The following is a 20,909-nucleotide window of genomic DNA, read 5'->3' as shown; positions in this document are numbered from 1 at the left end:
ATCTTGTTTAAAAGCATAACTGGAACAACTGCATATGTATCAGGTAATTTTCTTACATTCAATAAGTAATTTATTTCAACTCAGTTGTCCGTGATTCTTCTAGTGGTAACCATAGGGATGAGAAAGGATAAAAGCATTTCAGTGCAGTAACCTGTTTCTCAGATTCATCCTAGGTGCTCCATCCGTGCTCCTAATTCCCCACTCTTCACCTTCAATTCCAAAATTCCTAGCAGAAAATTTTTTCAACCATCAGTTGGAGATAATATACCATAAAATTAAATCACCAAAAACCCGATACATGTCATCATTAGTATACACTAAGTAGCAAACTAAATTAGGGAAGCTGTATGTGAGACCATCACAGAAGATCCCAAACTCACAAATCTTTTAAACTCTTATGGCTTAAAATTGCCTAAATCAAAGAAAAGTGAGGAAACATGGCAAATTAGGTTTTGAAAGAAAATATACATCCCATCCTTGTAGATACTGGACTCAGAGCTAATGTATGAAGAATCCCAAATATTCCTGTTCTAAATAAATGATACTCTTTTTTAAAGGCAACCAGAGTCTAAAACCTGACTACTCAAAGTGCAGACTCAGACCAGCAGCCTCAGCATCACCTGGGTACTTGTTAGAAAAATCTCAGGCTCCATCCAGACCAACTAAATCAGAACCCAAATTTTTAATAAGATCCCCAAATGATCTGTCTGCATATTCAAGTTTAAGACTTTCTAATCTAAGAGTTTATCTGGTTTCACAGCTTATTTTTCACCAAGAGACATAAAACAGTGAAGGGACAGAACAACCAGTGCTCATGAAAAGACATAAATATTACACATGACCATAATCTAATGAAAGAGGGAGAAAAGAGAACATTTAACTTAAGCGTTTACATTGGATCTAGATCTCGGTCTGTAATCTTTGTGTTTAACACCTGAAAATTCATTTATGTGTGTATGTACATGCATACACACGTGAGAGATGAAAGAGAAAAAGGAGAGGAAAAAAGTAGAATGTGAATGAGAGGAAAAAGAATAGGGGGAGAATTGAGCCATGAAAACTGTACATAGTGTGAATATGTGTATGTGCTTATAGCTGAAAAGTAGGAAAAACAATGTATCTTGGAAAAGAGCAGCAATACTCCTCTCAACAAAACTCACACACACTCCTACTTATCCCCATACTCAAGTCCGTGTAATAGCAGCATTTTCATATCACCGACGAGAAACGACCAAGAGATTGCCATTAAAAAAAACAAAGTGTCACAGAAGGAAATATTCCCTAACTTCATCAAAAGTACAAACAAAAATAGAGAGAATTAGGTCTAAGAAACTAAAATGACCAAAAGAGAAAGGTATTACAATTCCAAGATGGTGATGCATTATTTTGCAAAGTCTAAATAATGATTTAGTAATAATAACCACAAAATAAACATTATTTTATTCTCACAAATGAGCTATTATAATATTTAATCCAGTAACTAGGTTTAAAATAGTAGCACTATAGTTTTGTTTTGTTTTTAATGCCATAATAGAAATTGTCAACATTAATAATAAAAGTTCATAAAAAACGGGAAGCATAAAGTATTTTCTATGGGATATTTAGTGAACATAAAGTATTTTCTATGGGATATTAATGAGATAAAGTAGTGGTTTAAACCTGCAGTAATAATTTGTACAAAGTGAAATATACCTAAAATCTTACGTTTGATATAAAAAATATGACCAAAATGATTAAACTACTTTTACTAAGCCAATATTCTACCACCATTGATTTACTCAGAGAAAATCAGAAATCATTTTTAAATGCTGTCAAACTCAATGATGCCAACAGAAAATAAGTCAGTTGATATCCAGGAGCAGAAGAGTGTGGCTAGTTGGAAAACAGAACCTAGCAGAAAAAAAAAGTTAAAATTAGCATCACATCTGTAACTGCTTAAAAAATAACATCTATGCATGTCTCTACCTATATCTATGTTCATCCACATAGCACATTTTTAGTATAAAGTATACTAAAATGTAGCACACGAGGCCACTGGTCATCGATCTACTTTAGCTCCTTTAAATCCCTGGAAACTGACTTCTCACAATAAGGGGAAAAAGTCACCTTATGCCTTGTATTACATGACTGAATTGCCCTAACACATATCTCTTTGGTTTTATTCCAAGAATAAAATGTAGTCAAAAGATGGGCAGAATGCTACTCCCACCTTGAGTTCACCAAATGCCAAGAATTGTAAAAACAATTTCAAGTTAAGGTTTCAGATACATTAAACAAAGAATTTGAATTTTAAAATATAAATAATGAATTCACAAGCAGGTGTATCATTTATAGAAATCAACTAGGCAATATGTTTCAATGGCCTTAAAAATAATCATATACTTTGATCCATTAATTCTGCATCTGAAAATGCATCCCAAGGAATTAATTTTTAAAAATGTAGACAATAATTTATGGATCACATCAAAGGGCTATTATTTATAGTTAAAATTAGGTTCTACCTAATTTACAAAATTAGAGAATCATTAAAAAAATTATTATACAGACACATGACAGAATATTAAGTAGCCATTAAATTATCTTACTGAAGAGATTTTAATGGCAAAGAAAAATGTTTCTGGTATTTTAAGTTTAAAAAAAGGAATGTACAAGTACAGAAATACCACACACAGGTGTGTGCATCTATGTATGTGTTAAATATATGTTGCATGCACAAAAATATGTCAAAATGTTAACTTGAAATGGTTGAACTTTCAGCATTGTCATATTTTTACACTTTTGTGTATTTTTTTAATTTAAAACATAATTTTTCTAAGTATCGAAGAAAATTAACAGAGAATTTAGACAATAAAAACAAGGCGGGAAGAATATGGGTGAATATCCTGCAAGGTTACAAAGACACAATTCCACTGAATAAAGAAAGCATGTGCACCAAAAGAGGAGTACTAAAAACCCAGTTCCAGAAGAAAGATGCTCTTTCTTCCAACTATCTAAGAGGTAGAAGACAGATGAATATCAAAAATTAAAATAAAATAATGTAGAGAAGTCAGATCTATTATAGTAACTAGAAAGCAAAAAGGGTATCATCTAATGCCAATGTTATTTTTACTATGCAAAAATATCAAATAATTGCAGTAAATAAGAAAATAAATTACAACACCACTTAGTCTTGGGAGGCTTATTCCAAATCTTGAGTTAACTATAAGGAAAGAAACTGGTTACTTTATCAAATCATAAAAAAAAAACTTTATAGATCCTAACTTTGTTTTCTACAAAGTTGACAGGTACACAGACTACTTTTTTCTCTTCCTAAACACAATTAAACATATCTTTAACATGTCCAGATAATGAACATTATAACACTCAAATATGTATATGATTGACAAGCTAAAAACCTTTTTATAAAACAATATTTTAGCTATTACGTTAATAAGTAATTTATAACATACATTTTTCCCTTAAATTTTCATAAAAGTCTTTTCCTTGGTTGCTAATGCTTCATCATCATTTCCATTTCAGACTGCTTGACTGATCAATTGATTCTAAGTCAATAACAACATGGAGTAAAGGGTTGGAAACTTTATAGTCATACTAAATTTGTTATATAAAACCAGGAATTCAGCTAATAGCTGCGATTTGCTTACACAGTAGGGACTCAGTAATTCTCAACCACAAAGAAGAAAGCATTAATATAAGTTTGGCATCTTATGACTATGTAAATAAAATCTTATAACTATGTAGAATCCTCACAAACTAAGTTAGTTTTACCTATTATATAACATTGTTGTATTTAAAATATTTGCAAGTAACAGTTTGAGAAGATGTATTATGCAAAATAGCATAAAGGAGCCATTTAAAGCTAAAGACAAAATTTCTACATAAGTATAAATGCTCCAGAACATCTGAAAACAAGTCCCTTGATATTAGCCTAAAATTAAACGTAACAGAATGTTACCTAATCTTTGATAGAACCTAGTCAATGACAGCCCTAAAGAATATCTGATAAATAAGATGCTTCCTTAAATAAGGAGAGATGTCTTGCTTTCCAAAGCAATTAATCTAAAAGAGGAAAGTAAACAGTATCTAATCCATGACCTCAGGATACATTGAATTGGAAGTTTGATTTAATTTTAGTTCTGAATCATATGACTTCACTGTGGCAAATACCATATAGTGTTACTTTGGTGGAAGTACTAAAAACCTATGTTCATATGTAATTATCTGCTCTCTATTGGGGAAGACCAGGGGAGAAAAACTTACCTCTGAAAAAATCCTATAAACTCTAACCCTGAAGTGATAAACTGACAAATTATTTCAAGATATTAAATAATCTTGAAATAATTTAAATATAAGCTAAATGAAGAATTATATATAAGTTCCCAACAGGCCCAGATAGAGCAATACTGAGCCTTCAAGAAGACAGCATTCTGTGGAGAAACTTAGTAACACTGGCCAGACAAAGGATGACAGATGCCAAGTCATGAACAAGTAAGAAAAATATAGGGAATGCAGAATATTTTTAGAAGAGCAAAGAATTCATCACAAATAATTATGACTAATACATAGCAGTAATTTCCTGCCTTAAAACTCAGTGCTAAGTCTTTAAGACAGGCACTGTGCTTTAATCAACTACATCTGTTGCCTTAATCAGCCAGATCTTCAGCACTTAGAAAAATGCCTGAAACACACTAAGGTTCTAAAAAAAAAAAAAAAAAAAAAAAGCTAATGTATCTTAACATTCCACAACTTATACAGCACGTGTAAACATTATGAATAATAGTTATGTATTATAGTATGTGATTTCTTTTCCTCTCTTTCATTCATCATGTTATTGACACTCAAAGGAAAAAGCATATAGAACAAAATCATCTGAAAAAGTTCATAGGGGCTGGGTATGGTGGGTCACACCTGTAATCCCAGAACTTTGGGAGGCTGTGGTGGGAGGACTGCTTGAGGCCAGGGGTTCGTGACCAGCCTGGGTAACATAGCAAGACGCCCATCTTTACAAAAATAAAAAAAATAAAATAAATTAGCCAGGTGTGGTGGCACTCACCTGTAGATCCAGCTACTCAACAAGCTGAAGGCGGAAGATCCTTTGAGCTCAGCGTTTTGAGGCTACAGAGAATTATGACTGTAGCACTGCACTCCAGCCTGGACAACAAAGTGAGACCTTGTTTTCTCACACAAACTTTTCAAATTCTTGGTGATACATCTGTTTTGTGCCCACAAAACTTTCCTAGTTAAGAAGTTTTTAATAGGTGGTCACTCAAAAGACCCTTTAGAAAAATTAAGCTCTGGAAAATATTCAATTAATTCTTACCTCGCATCAAGCTAAAGCAAAGCCCAAAGCAGACATATTGAAATGCATAAGCTCATATTCATCAATGCCAAAGGAGCTGATATATTAAGTACTAAAAAGAAAGACAATTAAAGACAAAACAAGGAGTAACAGAATTTCCACCACACAATACTCCTAAAGAGACAGAAGAGCACAGCTAAGTTCACTAAGAACCAGATCAACAGATAAACCATGACAGATAACAATTATCTTATTAAGTTAGTTAAATATCAGCAATGCTCTATGGCCCTAATGAAAGAGAAAGTGTTTTTCTAGTGACAAATAAGTATGTAATAGTTAATATTTATTGATGCTTCCTGTATGATCTATTCTCCATGGATTATCCCATTAAATGCTCATAATGACCCTATGATGTAGGTACTACTACTAGTCTTACTTTACAAATATGAAAGCCAAGGTATAGAGAAGCTAACTAAGATCATAACATGCAGTGGAACCCAGAACAAAGCTGAGTCCAACCCTAGAGTCCCCACTTATCCCTCAGAGGCAAAAAACCCATCGACATTTCTTGGTAAACACAATATTGGTTTTCTAAACTCTATTTAATTATGAATATATCATTGGTCATCATTAAAGTATAAAAACATACAGTGTAACAGGTTTTCAACCACTTTGTTGGTCTCCAGGCAATCACTTTTTTGGTCTCACTCACTCACATGCCACATAGTAACTCTAATCACAACTCAGTGACGGAGCTGAAGAGGAAATAGCAAGGAGCTGTTCCTAATATACTCCTAGGAGGTTCTGCCTCACCTTGAGAATTCCAGAGCATACGTACCTACACCTTTATTTGTAAGCAGTACTACTTCTGACTCCACCCAAATTTTGTTTATGGTTCCAACAGATTTTTTAAAATATATATTATTCAAGGATTTTGCCACACATTTCTTTCATACAAGACTCACATGAAAAAATATGCAGACATCATCACATACGTCATATCAACTCATAATAAAGAAAACTGAATTAATAAAATATAATAGCATGCTATTTTTTTCAGGTTTAATCTGTTTCATTCAGCAGCAGTAATGATATCTCATATTCTAGCACCTTGGAAAAATTTAAAGAAGGATTTTTTTTGGAGGACTGCTAATAAAATTATCATTGACATTTTAATTAAAAAAAGAAATGTATGTAGAATAAACAGGACGCTTCCTGGAACAGTCTGCAGTGGCTGCTCCATTGCTTCTTTGTACAGTCTTGGTAAATTATGCAGGCTCTCAGTAGATAGAGCAGCTGTATTTCACTGTCTTCGGTAATGTAATCTACATTTATCACTATTTTAATTAAGTGGATTCTTAATTTGGTACTCTCATTGCAAAGAAAAAATACCTTATTCAATTTTTTTCTTTGGTGGACAGCATCTTGCCAGTCTTCTAAGCCAGAATGTAATTTTAAATATATTCCTTACAGTAACTGGTCATTACTTTCAGAGGAACTACCATATTTGGTTACTAAGGATTTGTTCCTTTTCAAGCTTAAAACATTGGTTCCTTCTTTATAGTGATAAAAAGATAATTTTACAATTCTTAGTTTTAACCCAAGTGATATACAAAAAACAATAGGTGGTTTATTATAATATGACATTCAAGATTACTCAAGAGCAAGACAAAACATAAATAAGAACTTTACAAGAAAAACAACAATTTACTGAATATTGAGAACATTCAATTCCAAAGTTCTTTGTGTAAGATTATTTTTATCATCAGGTCATTTGAAGTGTCTAAATCTAAACCAATCATTGTGGAATATAACAGCTTTTAATCATACTGAAGACACGTTCCAAATATTTCTCATTCATTTCCCATAATTATTTGCAATTATAACAATGTTTTACTTTAAAAAAATTAAATTGATGAATTATGCCAGAAGTATGTTTGTTTTAATTGGTTCACAGGGAAACAATTACTTTACTATTAGATGGCTTCATAAAGCTGCATTTTTATGCATGAGGTGTCTGAAATCAACAAGGGAAGGGCTGGTATTCAAAAAATTCTGTATTCAGCACACATTAATTGAACATCTTTTATGTGCCAGGTACAGAATTAGGCACTATGAATTCAAACCAAAGTAAGACAAAGCCCTTACACAAAACAAAAGGAGTGTATGTACACACATGTACATAAACTGTACAGGACCAAGTGGCTTTTAAACTCTGTTGCTTTGAAAGAGAGGGACTCTAGGTCCCCATCTCCATTTCAACCAGAAAAGCTCCATTTTCATCTATTTTACACACCGGTCTTCTTTGTAACTGCTGGAGAAAACAAAAGCTGTATAGCTAGAAAACACAAATAAGGGCTTTAGACTATTATTACTAAGAACCCAGATAATTGAAAAAGTATCCTAAGTGTCCTAAGTAGTTTCAGATACACTAAAGGGGAAAAATTTTTAATTTCTGTTTTGTTTTGGTTTTTTTTGAGTTTTATCATCAGTTTTCACATGTTGCTAAATATTGGTTTGTGGGTAAATTTCTACTAAAATAAAGATTCCAAATACAGTTTATTTTAAAAGTTTGGGAATGAGGTATGTAGGGAGTTGAAACTGAACGCACAACTCATTATGTTAGTTCACATTACCAAGAAATGCTATCCCAACTTTCAGATTCACATAAATCCAGAAATTGCCAGATAGGACTTTCAAAATCCAAAGTGCATTAAATGTGTTCTAGATTCTATATTAAAACTTCCTCATATAAAACAAACCCATTTATTTTCCTACTGTGGTTTTGGAAATAAAGTTACCATTTGAGCATCTCTACTAACCTGGCCAATTTAAATATATTATCTCTAATACCTCACAAAAACATCAAAGGATAAGGTGTTTTTAACTCCCATTTTATAGAAGAGAAAGCAGCCAAAGGGGTTAAGACGTGTTCAACACTACATAGCGAATACACGAAGAAACTAGGACTTGGGCCCATGATCTTTTTATTAAAACACTTTCAGAAGCAAAATAAACTTAATCCATAAAATTTTTCTCTTCTAATCTTATCTAAATATGATGCCTGCTTTTATTATCCATAACTTCACATCTAGTTGTATTTTACAATGAAAAACTTAGCTATCAATATATACAATCAAAAAGGTAACCAAAAAAGAGAGAAAAGGAAATCTAAAATTTAAATCAATGCTAATGAATGACAAACACTTTAGTCATTGTGTAACTCCCTTGGTTTGAATTTAAATAATGTCATGTATAACGCCTGGGTTACACAATTTAGGAATAAATAGAAGTCAAATTTTAGGCAGCCCACTCAGATTCTAATTAAATAGAAAAAACAAGTACAAAGGAACTAAATTATTTTAAAGAAATACTCCTATCAGAGTTCAACTTCAAAAAGATATTTCATGAACAGACAGTACAGCCTGTAAGATTCCATCTTTCTCAAATTACTCTGATGAACGTCTGATAAAACTTGAGATTTACCAAGGGATAAAAAGAAGAAGCAGCCAATAATTCTAAATGAAAAGTCAGAATGGTCTTTTGTTCTCTTTGTTTAAAGTAAAGCCACTAGTGAAAAACAAGAATGTCTACTTAGGAAAAAGGAGTCTCTTGTTTGAACAAAAATTAAATTTAAATGTCCTGCTTCTTACCTGAACATTTGAAATCATCTACATCTGTCTAATGTTCACTAAAAGACTATAGAGGGCACTGTTGCATCAGCTTTGAAGCTTTACAATAGAGGCTGAGAAAAAGAAAACTGTCTATAATGTGCAATTTCTCTAAAGGGTCAAATGCATGGAAATCTACTAAGCCTGATATAAAGGGGAAAAAACTAAAATGTATGTTTTTCTAAAATAGGCCGGACTTCAATGGGGGAAAAAACTTAACAAAAACAACTGTCAAATAGAGAAGACTGCACTGCACACACATTTTGCATTTCCCTTTGTAGTGCTTTCATGAGAAAGGTAACTAATCATAGCACCTCCTTATCCATTGGAAACAGCACCCCATTGCAGAATCCTCTTTACAATCAATAGGAAACTGAATGTGGCACCTCATGCAATCCTTCCATAATTCTATCAACAGAAAGAATGCAGCCTGTTTGCATACTTTTGTCTAAAAGGCCAATTCCATTTGTCCCCTCTTGGATAAAATGACAGCTACAGATCAATCACTCTCACATGAAAGTAAACATGGTACAAAAAAAAAAAAAAAAAAAAAAGCAAAGAAGAAGAATCAAAACTGAAATCCTTGCCTATTCTAAGCATAATTTTATTACATATAAAAACTCAAAGCAAAATAGAAAAACCAAGTATTTCCTCATAGACATGCATTTTGTGCTATTATACAACAGTATCAGGATGTAAAATACATAAGTTACAACAAATAATAGTCACGAATCTTACCTTTACATATGGACAGCACTTAATTAAGTTCCATATATTTTCTATTATCTCACATCATTCCTGTTACAATTTTTTGAAATTAAATCCAATTATGTAGTGTCAAAGGTTCTTTTAATAAATATATACAATAGAGTAGTATACACAGCATAAAGCTTCTTATTATACTACCACTTAATTTTTTTCCACTAAAAATAATGCAAACATAAAAAGGAGTTAAATTATCTCATTTCGGTAATTTGAAAATAATGTCCTGAATTGCTGAACCTCTGTAGAAACATGGACATTAGCTGTGAGAATTATAATATCATGATCAAACCAAGCAGAATATGTACAATGAAAAAAAAAAGATCCTCCATTAATGCATATCTAATCACACCACCATATCACATATTAGATAAATCCGCATTAATACAGGTACCATAATAAAACTACGGCCTCTAATAAAGAAACCCAAATTCCCTGGAAAACCAGTATACAACTCATTTTGTCACTCTCAAAATTCCAGAGAGATTAGCACCTTCTCTGAAATCAAAGTGCAGAACTGTGAAAGTGTTAAAAATTCTCCAGTAATATGTCAACCTACTCATAAATCAAAAGGAGGGGAAGGGGCTTTAGATGGTATGTAGATTTCATTTGATTACAAAAGCTCCAGTTTAATGAGTTATTTTCAGCCAATAAAAGTCAAAAAGTAAAGCATTGTTAAAGTGGCTGGTACTGACTCTGAGGCTTTACTTCTTAACTGAAATGCTACTTGAGTATTGCTCCTTTAAATTATTAATTTATGAGTTCTGCTTAGTCTCCTCCTAAGGCAAGGCAGTTTTAGTTCTAGGTATGTTGAATGCATGTAAATAAACAGAAAGCTTTTATAATGGTCCTGTAATTCACTAAACATAATCAACAACCCTTTTTAATGAATGTTGAATGTACAATCCTATGAACCAACTTTATGTAAATAGACTGTATCATTTAAAGAATCTGTAAGATCCTATAGGAAGTAAATGAACAAATTCAGAAAAATTAAACGCAGGCTGATTACTTTTCATTGATCTAACAAAATTAATGCTTACAACAGAATCAAAGTGCTGATGGGACTATGAAGAGTTGTGTCCACTTTTGAAGAAATCTAAGAGAAATTGTCACGAACTGTGAGAAAATGTATCTGTAATATTGCTTTTCATCTACTACAGGATGGCTGCAAAGAAAAAAAAAATCAGGTAATGTATTTTTAATATGCAGGATATTTAACTAGATATTTTAGTTTACTATTGAAAGAGAGTAGCATATTAAAATCAGTTTTAGTCAACTTTAATTTATGCAAAGCTTGATTGGGAGCAATAGCTGCTAAAAGAATGCAACATTGTTGATTCATATACAAGCATTTTACTTGACTACATTGGATAATAGCAGTGCTCCTAAAGGAGTATAAAAAGCAAAGTGATTAGCAGTCATTACTGTTAATTAGTGTTCACATTACATTCCTTGGGATGAATCTCCTTTAAGTTGAATACACGGAAAGTTTATTTTTGAAGGTTTGCCAAATCTTGCCTAGGTAAGTACTGAACTAAGCCGTCAACTACCAGCAAGCAGAATGAAAAACAGGGACGGATCAGCATCCAATTAGTATGTCTAAGTTTTTAAACAGGAAAAGGGTTGAGGGGAATGAGTAAAACTGGAAACTCATACTTCACATTTTGCAATCTCACTGATAAAAGGAGGAAATGTGTGTTTATCAAACTTGCTGTGAGTGCACAGTTCATTTGGAGTCCTGTAAACAATCGCCTGGCTGCCCACTTCCAAATGCATGTGAAAATCTTGGAGATTCAGAGCATCATATTCAGCAAGCAAGGTCACTCTAGTGATGCCCTGGAAATGGGAAATTAGGAAAACGTGGCAATCAGAGGTTTAGGATTGACCAGAAAAGGCCCTGAGGCTGGATTACCATCTTTCACCACCAGTCAGACTGTCTCTGCTTATTCAGTATTAATACAACAGGACTGCAAGTGAATGAAAATAACTCTATGTACCTAACTGTGACACTGGCTTTCTTGTTTAGAAAACGAGAGATATGTGTCACAGCAATAAAATAAAATAAAATAAAATAATCTCTCACATACAAGCTTTCAAGAACCAACTCTGAAAGAAAAACAGACTCCTCATGAACCTTCAAAAAGGACCTGGGGAATGGCTGACATCCTGTTGATTTGATAATCAATAGGAAACATTTCTTTTCCCTCAATATCATTCAGTGCATTTTTAAGTAGATGCCAAATATTCAACATGGAAGCTTCAAAAGCAATATATCCTCATTAGAGAAAAACACCAACGAGCTAAATGAGCAAAAATTACACTCTTAATTCTGCCCACAGACCTAAAATATATCCTACAGATATTTTTCTATGCATGTACTTACACAAATGCATTGCAGAAAAATGTTATTATAGCATACAGAGTATTCCCTAATCTGTTTCCTTCTCTTAAGAATATATACAGACATATTTCTGCAAGTTCATTTTTAATGCCATACAGCATCCCACTGTATAGACACGTCATAATTTACATTGCCAAAGATTTCTAAATCTTCAAGTATATCTTAAATTATTTCCTTAGTTATAAATTCCCCAAAGCGGAAATGCTTATTACAAGAGTGTATTTTTTTGTGTCTGATGAGTTTTGTCAAATTACCATCCAGAAACATTGAACCAATTTACAGGGCTGCTAGCAGTACATAAGGGTATCTGTTTCTTCAAAATCATTATTATTTCTTGTTTCTGTCAAAGTGATATTCGTGTTTTCGAGTTAGTGAAGTTAAACATTCTTTTTTTTTGGTCATTTGAATGTATTTCTCTGTGAAATGCCTGTTCATACCCTTAGCCCATATCTCTATTTGGAGACATGCTTTTTATAATAATATCCAAAAATTAGTGAGGAATTCCCCCCACTGAATATTAATCCCACCAATAAGAGATTATTTTAAAGAAGAGATATTAATTGTATGGACATTAAAAGATCCTATTAAGGTTGGTAACTTTACATGAACCTATTTTATAACATTATATTATAGAACAAGACTTCCCAACTTATCCAAAAAGAAAAAGAAAAATTAAAAACTGAACTGGGATTGCAAATGTATCTCTGAAGCTATATTTGCTTTCCATAAATGGAAAAACTTATGATACTAAGTTGGCATCATCAGCAATGTTTTGTTGTTCTTTTTACTGTTCTGTTATTCCAAGGAACAATCATGAGCATATTAAAATTGGAATTGTTTTACTAGCTATTATGATAAGTCAAGAAAGGAGACTGTAACTATGGATGATAGACAAGTTCCTCATGCTATTATCTTGAATCAAGAATTTAATTAAAATGTGTCACTTTTGAGAAAAGCACTAAGTGTAAGACAAAAATGAACAATGTCCCCCTCCACCCATCCAAATCAATTGAATTTAGGGCCTGATCTCACAGAACCATGGAAGTGGCCAATACCCAAATTACTAATTCCTAATACATTTTCAAAAACAGGTTTAGATCAAAATGCAATTTCAAACCACAGATCATGCTTTCTTTTCTTTTGCAAACAAATCAGTTTAAAAACTTGCAAAGCTATTACCTAGAACAATGTTTCTCAAACTGTGTTATAAACCACTTTTTTTTTTTACATTTCCAACCCTTCAAAGATAGAAACTTGTAAAATACAACAAAATGAATTAAAAGAATAAAATTGTTAAAAGGTACAAAACACAACGTCAAATTTTTATTATTAGATTCAAAAGAAATAAAATTACTCTTTCATGTTACTCTAAAAGTTTCTAAATGCTTATTTTCAATTTCTCTCTATATCTTAGCTTGAACAAAACACTTCATGGACTAGCACCAGGCTAATCCCTAGACCACACTTTGAGTAGTAATTATTTAAAATTATTCTGAGAGCTCTGAAACAAGATCAGACACAGGTAGATCACTTTGATCCCTGACTTAATAATCCTAACCCCTTATTAAATCATATGCCTTCCCCTCCGCCTCACTGTCAATTTACACATACCTTACTGGTTTATGTATGCACTATATACGTACTGTAATATAGTAATATCTGCATGAATTAACACAAATGCAATTCTGGGAGGCAGCAGAACATAGTGATTAAAAGTACATGTTCTACCACTTTTTAGCTGTGTAACCTTGGATGAGTTACTTAACCTCTCTGTATCTCAGTTTACTTATCTGCAAAGGGTTGATGTAAGGATAAAATTAGAATATATGTATATAGAGCTTATAGCAGCACCTAGAAGATAGTGCTACATAAATTGCAATTATAATTACAATAAGACACAGATAATTGAAAGAAAATCACATGGTTCTGGGTTTTCCAGCAATCAATATAAAGAGGAAACTTTAAGTTGCATGATTTACAGTGTTCATGCAATAAAACCTGTCAAATAGTTATAGTAGGGCTAAACTATTACAAATACTAAGTCCTGAGAGAAATTTTACCCTTGGATTGCCATAAAGTTGACTATGTGATATAAAAATTCTTCACATCATCCCTGGAGCAAATACTCAACAAAAAAAATGTGAATATTTCTTATGGACAGGACACCATGATGAGCACTGAAGAGTATCCAAATTTGAAAACATTCAGTCCTTGCCCTCATGAGGTTATAAACTAACAGGGAGGATATATTACAAATGCAAATAATTACACAAAACGAGGCATAATAACTACCCACAGAAGTAAATAATGCAATAGAAATTGTTAAAAACAAAAGCTACACTTGAGGAAATCAAGAGCAATGCCTTGATTACATCCCTATTCTTCTCTCCTTCAACATAAAATATAAAGGCTGTTTAGAACAGGCCATGTCCCCAAGCCTATTGTCCCTTCCCTGGCCCCCAACACTTCTTACCTGAAATTTAAGATGCTTTATACTTCCTTTTCTTTTAGATCTTAATGTCTTTCTTGAGAAGTGCACAGTATACTCATCTGCTCTCAGGATCTATCTCATGTGACTCTTCACTCTTTGGAAGCCCCAGAAGACCCATCTGATCTCATAGCTCATAGCATAGCATGGGTTACAAACTCAGAGGACAACTAATTATTGAGTATTCATGAATACTCCCAGGCTACAAGGCTTTCTGAAAGCGATGGTTAAAATAGTAGCTGTTAAACTTTTGAAAAGAACAGACCACTGTAAGATTATGACAAAAATTTGGGCACCCTGGGCAACATGGTGAAACCTCACCTCTACAAAAAAATTCAAAAATTAGCCGGCCATGATTGCATGCACCTGTAGTCCCAGCTATGCAGGACGCTGAGGCAGGAAGATGAACTGAGCCTGGAAGTTCGAGTGTGCAGTGAGCTATGGTCACAGCACTACACCCCAGCCTGGGTGACAGAATAAGACTCTATCTCAAAAAGAAAAAGAAAAAGAAAAAAAATTTGTCCTCTCCCAGAAAAATTTACACCTACAAAAAATTTGCATAAAATTTCAGAGTTCAAGAATACCTCTCCCTTCCAGATTAATAAATTCTATCTTAAAGTAGTGCATTATCATAGATGAAATCTACTAGTCTGATCCTTATTAGCTTTCTGTGATCAAGCCCAGGATATATGACCACTGAAAATCAGAAGAACTTGGATAGGGGTTAAAGAAGTCACAAGAAATGGCTATCAGGCCAATAAAAATGTTTCAAGAGATAAATCATGAAAGGCTCAAAGGGAAGATCATGGGTTATTTATTAAATGATGATTGTTCTCCCTCCCTTCCCCACCTCCCTGCAAAATTATTACCTAGGAAAGAATCCACAAGAGAACTGGTCTTAAAATAGACCATGGGGAATTTCAATGGCTCCAGAACCAATCTTAAAGTACAGAGCACAGAAGAATCAGCAAATTCTGCACAAGAAAGAGAAATAAATGTCTGATAGTTTCTGCCTCTTCTGATTGTCAATGTCTTTTGATAGATATCTATGGGGATCAATATTAGTAGAATTTTGTCAAAGTTCGATAGGCTTAATTTTGGTAAGTTTAACAACTAACTGCTCATTGAGCACCCACTGTGTATGAGGACACAAAGTGACCACATGGCTCAGCACTGTATACAAATAAGTATGGCATAATTCTGCTGGTGTTGAGAGTTAATTGCTTTTACATACAGGAGCACAAATGATAGCCCCATTCTACTGCCTCTGAAGAAAGACTCGTTTTGTTGTTGTTGTTGTTGTTGTTTTGAGATGGAGTCTCGCTCTGTCGCCCAGGCTGGAGTGCAGTGGCGCCATCTCGACTCACTGCAAACTCCGCCTCCCGGGTTCACGTCATTCTCCTGCCTCGCAGCCTCCTGAGTAGCTGGGACTACAGGCGTCCGCCACCACACCCGGTGTATTTTTAGTAGAGACAGGGTTTCACTGTGTTAGCCAGGATGGTCTCCATCTCCTGACCTCGTGATCTGCCCGCCTGGGCCTCCCAAAGTGCTAGGATTACAGGGGTGAGTTACCGCGCCCGGCCCCATTTTTAAAATCTTTTAATTCATATACTCCAAAAAGTCTGAATTTTCCAAACTTGGTTCATCTAACTTTCACACTTAAGTCCTTGCTTAAGGCTTTCTACAAATGAGTTCATACAAAATACACTGCTTAGATTTTAAAGACAAACATGGAGTTAAAATTCTAAAAGAACATGCCAAAATAAATTTTAATGGAAAAAAATCAACTATTAGAACCACTGATATCTTTAGGTTAACCCTCTTTATCTCCTTTTGAAACGGCCCATGCCTCAGTTAACTAACATAGGAAACTAGAAAACGTTAATTCTACATGTCTCTTGGAAGGCTGAATTATCTGACTGAAGAAGTCTAAAACAGGCTAAGAATGGCCCAAAATTATAGGCAACAAATGTAGAAGGATCAATTCAATCCAATCCGTAATATAAATTTACCCCCATTGAAACCTCTTTCACAATTGAACAATTACCATTCGTTTTCTTCTCTGCATTAACTTACTAATAAAGTCAAGAAGAATTACCCTCATCTCAATGTCCACTTGTAGCTACCACTTAATATTAATATACTAATGGAATGTTGTATGCAATGAAAAAAAAATGACTTTACTAGATTATTCTGGAAGCTAGAGAATGAAGGAGACCTGAGGCTAAAATGAGGATGACAGGCTCTCAAATATATTCTTGTTTATTTCCAAAACAGATAAATAAGAAAAGAAGAAAGAAATATCCACATTTTATAGATGGCACAACTGTATTCCACAGGAGTAGAGTTTAACACAATGCCTGTCATAGTCTAGGAGCTGTATGGCGTTTCATAGGAAATAAAAAGAATGAAATATAATCCCTATTCCTCAAGTTACTTATAATCTTAACAAAACAAAACCCACAAGACAGATTTTTTTTAAATCACAGCTTTGTGTATTAAAATAGACTAAGCACTACAAGAGTTAAAATGTGACATGAGGGTTTAAGGAAGGAAGACACTGTATTCAGTGGGGTGAATCAAGGAGGACATCAGGAAAGAGGCGCCATGTAAGGGAAGGAGTTGGAAAGGAGAAGTTACTTCTGACTAAAACACAGCACTATTCAGGAAAGGGATGGACCATATGGAGAAGAATGAGTTCTGACAATAGCCTAGTTTACATGGCACATAGCTTACATGTAAGATAATCTGAGAAAAGACAAAAAATAAACTGAAGTCATATTGCAGTGCACCTAGCAGAACGATGCTAAGCAACAAATGTCTGATGGAAAGAGAAATGTGATTAAATCCACACTTTAGAAATATTCAACTCACAGGAGTTTAAAGGATAAATATAGGTGATGAGAGACTAGAGAAAGACCAGAAGTAAACTTTAAGGGGTCAATTAATTTACAGGTCTAAAGTCAGGTTCAATCTGTTATGATTCCCAAAAGGCTACAGAATCCATTATGACTTTATATTTTGCTTGATTTACCAGCATATGTGTAATTGCTTATCAAACAATAATGCAATAATTTGAATTTCATCTATATACATTATTTGAAAAGATATTAATACCATAGTTTTGCTTATTTCTGTGAATCCACACTAGGTGCTTTTAAGGAATAAGGATAAACTATTTCATTTGATATGCATTTCACATAACTCTATAAAAATTTTAAATGATAAAAGAACAACCAAGACCAAAATTTATTAAGAATTGATTCTGATTAAATGAACCCATATTGATATGAAGCATCTTCTATACCATCCTTTACCAGATTAAAGAGATGACAATGACAGGATGCTATAAAATTTAGGATCATAATATCTATAATATATAGCTATCATAATTCATTTTGATTACCAATATTGCTCAGTAAAAACTATATAAATTAGCTGTGGAATTGTCAGTTTACAAGGTACCTTATATAGACTCTTTGTCACTATTTATTTAAATACCATCATCAAATCCAATCAATCTCTGTAGAATGTCCCCTTTTCACCTTTCCCCTTGGCATTCCCCAAGTTCAAGTTCTCAAAATCTTTCAGATACCTAGTATCTTCGTTTTTAATTTGAACTCATCTACAGAGTTGCCTATAGCTAATCCATTTCTTGTATTATATAAGTGGTTCACCCTCATAACCATAAGAATTTGTTGAGCAGTAAAAAATACACAATGTAATGGCATAGCATACACATATGTGCCTGTACATATCTATTACGTTACACAAAACGATAATTAACCTAGGTACAATGCACATTGATATTTTCTATTATATTCTAGGCTCTTGCATTTTTTATAAAAATAGTTGTCACTCATTAAATTGAGTTTAGAAAATACCACCTTAGGGGCTTTCCACCATCTGAACAATCCTTGACCTAAAATTTAAGACACTCTCTTTTTTTGGTATTAATCAACCATTACAGGCTTATTTTCCACTACTCCTCAAACTTTAAACCCTAAATCAAATTGAACACTCTATTTCCCTAATACATTTCATAATTTCCTGCTTACACGACTTTGGCTAAGAACTTCCCTTAATTTTTAACATTCTCTTAGCCATCCTCCAATGCCTGTCATCTGTCAAAATCCACATAATCTTCAAGGATATTCTATTAGTCTGCTCTCGTACTGCTATAAAGAACTACCTGAGGCTGGATAGTTTTTAAAGAAAAGAGGTTTAATCAGCTCAGTTTTGCAGGCTGTACAGGCTTCTGCTTCTAGGGAGGCCTCAGGAAACTTACAATCATGGCAGAAGTCAAAAGAAAAGCAAGCACATCTTCACATGGCCAGCAGGAGAGAGTGAAGAGTGAGGTGCTAAACACTTTCAAACAACCAGATCTCAGGAGAACTCTATCATGAGAACAGCAAGGGGGAAGCCCACCCCCATGATTCAGTAACCTCTCACCAGGCCCCTACTCCAACACGAGGAATCATAACTTGACATGAGATATGGGTGGGGACACAGAGCCAAACCGTATCAGGTATCAAATGTAACTTGCCCGTAAGGCCCTTCTGATCCCCCAAATGGGATTTTTTCACCCTCTGAACTTCCATAACCCTTTAATTGCATGCTTTAATGGCAACTGTACCTTGTATTAATTTCTCCGTGTATGTGTATTATCCTTTCAGGGTCTGTGAGGGCAAAGACTATGTCTCATACATGTTTTTACTTTCCAATACTGGTACATTATAAGCATTGAATTAATGTTTGACAAATGAAAGAATAAGAGGATTAAGAAAAACAGTAGTAGTATAGGTTAAAATTAATAGGAATGTCAAGGTCAACTAAGATATTTATTCAGCTCCTCTTTATTCACTCAATATTGTCCCACATCAGCACATCACAGAACAAGCTCCTATTAAACCATTTCTAACCAAAAAAACAAAACAAAACAAACAAACAAAAACTCATCACTAAGTATTTATTGATAATATCTTTTTTTGGTTATTTAATGATTTAGGCACTACAAATCTGCTGACTGAAGATGTTCCCAATTTAAAAGGCAAAGTTGTTATAAAAATATCAGTTCAGGATCTATTACTGTGAGACCACCAATAAAGTCACATGCTTCAAAACTATACAACAATAAAGAAATAAAGAATTTATGCTTATCAATCTGGATAATGTATTCTCAGTCATTTAATAACAATATGGCAAGACAAGATAAACTACAGGCCTAGAAATGAAGTAGAAGACTATAGGACAGAGACCCACACCTAGCATCCCAGACAACACAACTCCAGAAGGAGACATCTACAAAAGGTTTCTTTGAAAATAAATGGTAGCATAGGAAAAAAAAAAACCAAAAAAACAAAAACAAACAAACTAAAAAAACCAACCAGTCAAAAGGACACAGACACTAGAGATTGAAAATATAAAGAAAGAAATTTGAAAGAAAAGTCAAAAATACACAACAAAATGTAAGATATATAGAGTAGATGAAAAGATAGGAAGAAATCCATAGTTTATAGAGGAGAGGAATATAGGATATAAAAATAAGCCAATTGATAAATTTATAGAGAGGCACTGACTCTGGGAAAAGATAAATACGAAGGGTAGATATGTGCATGTGCAACATATACACACAATCACTGATAACAAGTGGAGAAAAGTCCAAGGTTGAAGGGACAGAATGATCATTTTGCCAAAATGAGGGAGTCACATTTTCTAGGCTTTAGGGGGAATTTACAGATGAAGGCTTTGTACCTGTGATAAGTTTAGGAACTACAGTAATTGACAAATATGGTACAACATTTTATTTCCAGACAGATCTTCCATCATGTACTTCCTCATGCATGCCTGACTTTATCATCTGAAAGGGCCAGATATGGCACAGCCTCAATAAAGCTGCACTTGGGAGTGAAAATGACACCGGTATGTTCCAATGCCAATTCTTCCTGTTTAGAGTCCAGAATCAATACTAGAAAAGCATTTCTTATGCCAAGGGACCAGGTTTAATGTCCAAAATCTTGGGAACTGAAAGGGCTTGAGGCAAGCTGTGCAATTCTGAGGAGCCAGGAGCAATTTGTACAGGGCTGTGTGCCTGTTTAATTAATGCTATGTCTGGGTCCTCCCTGAAAATCTTAAGTCCATCTTATATGTTTCTCCCACTCCAAACCCTTCAGATTTGCCATCTCAGGTTTTTCCCTCATGAAGTGAAGTGAAAAGAGATCCACAAAGTAATTTTCCACCATCATCAGGTTTTCTAAAATGCATATACTAAAAATAATTTGAAAG

The 20,909-nt window shown here is 33.7% G+C and overlaps 1 protein-coding gene across 2 annotated transcripts in view; it reads right to left on the bottom strand.

Moving 5' to 3' along the window:
• The window catches only part of DPH6 (diphthamine biosynthesis 6), a 176,802-nt gene that overhangs the window by 139,529 nt on the left and 16,364 nt on the right, over nt 1-20,909 (bottom strand). The window contains exon 4 of one of the 2 annotated variants that reach the window (XM_033190652.1): nt 9,557-11,571. The exons of the other annotated variant lie outside the window; for it this stretch is intronic. Coding sequence (XP_033046543.1) covers nt 11,386-11,571 — 186 coding nt within the window. The 3' untranslated portion in view covers nt 9,557-11,385. Of the gene's footprint in view, nt 1-9,556; nt 11,572-20,909 lie in introns of those variants that run through there. 2 annotated transcript variants of the gene reach the window in all.

The sequence above is a fragment of the Trachypithecus francoisi genome, unplaced genomic scaffold (genome assembly GCF_009764315.1).
Source record: "Trachypithecus francoisi isolate TF-2019V2 unplaced genomic scaffold, Tfra_2.0 Lachesis_group3, whole genome shotgun sequence".
Lineage (NCBI taxonomy): Eukaryota > Metazoa > Chordata > Mammalia > Primates > Cercopithecidae > Trachypithecus > Trachypithecus francoisi.
The sequence above is the reverse complement of the archived record's forward strand: the minus strand, read 5'-3'. Positions and strand labels throughout refer to the sequence as shown.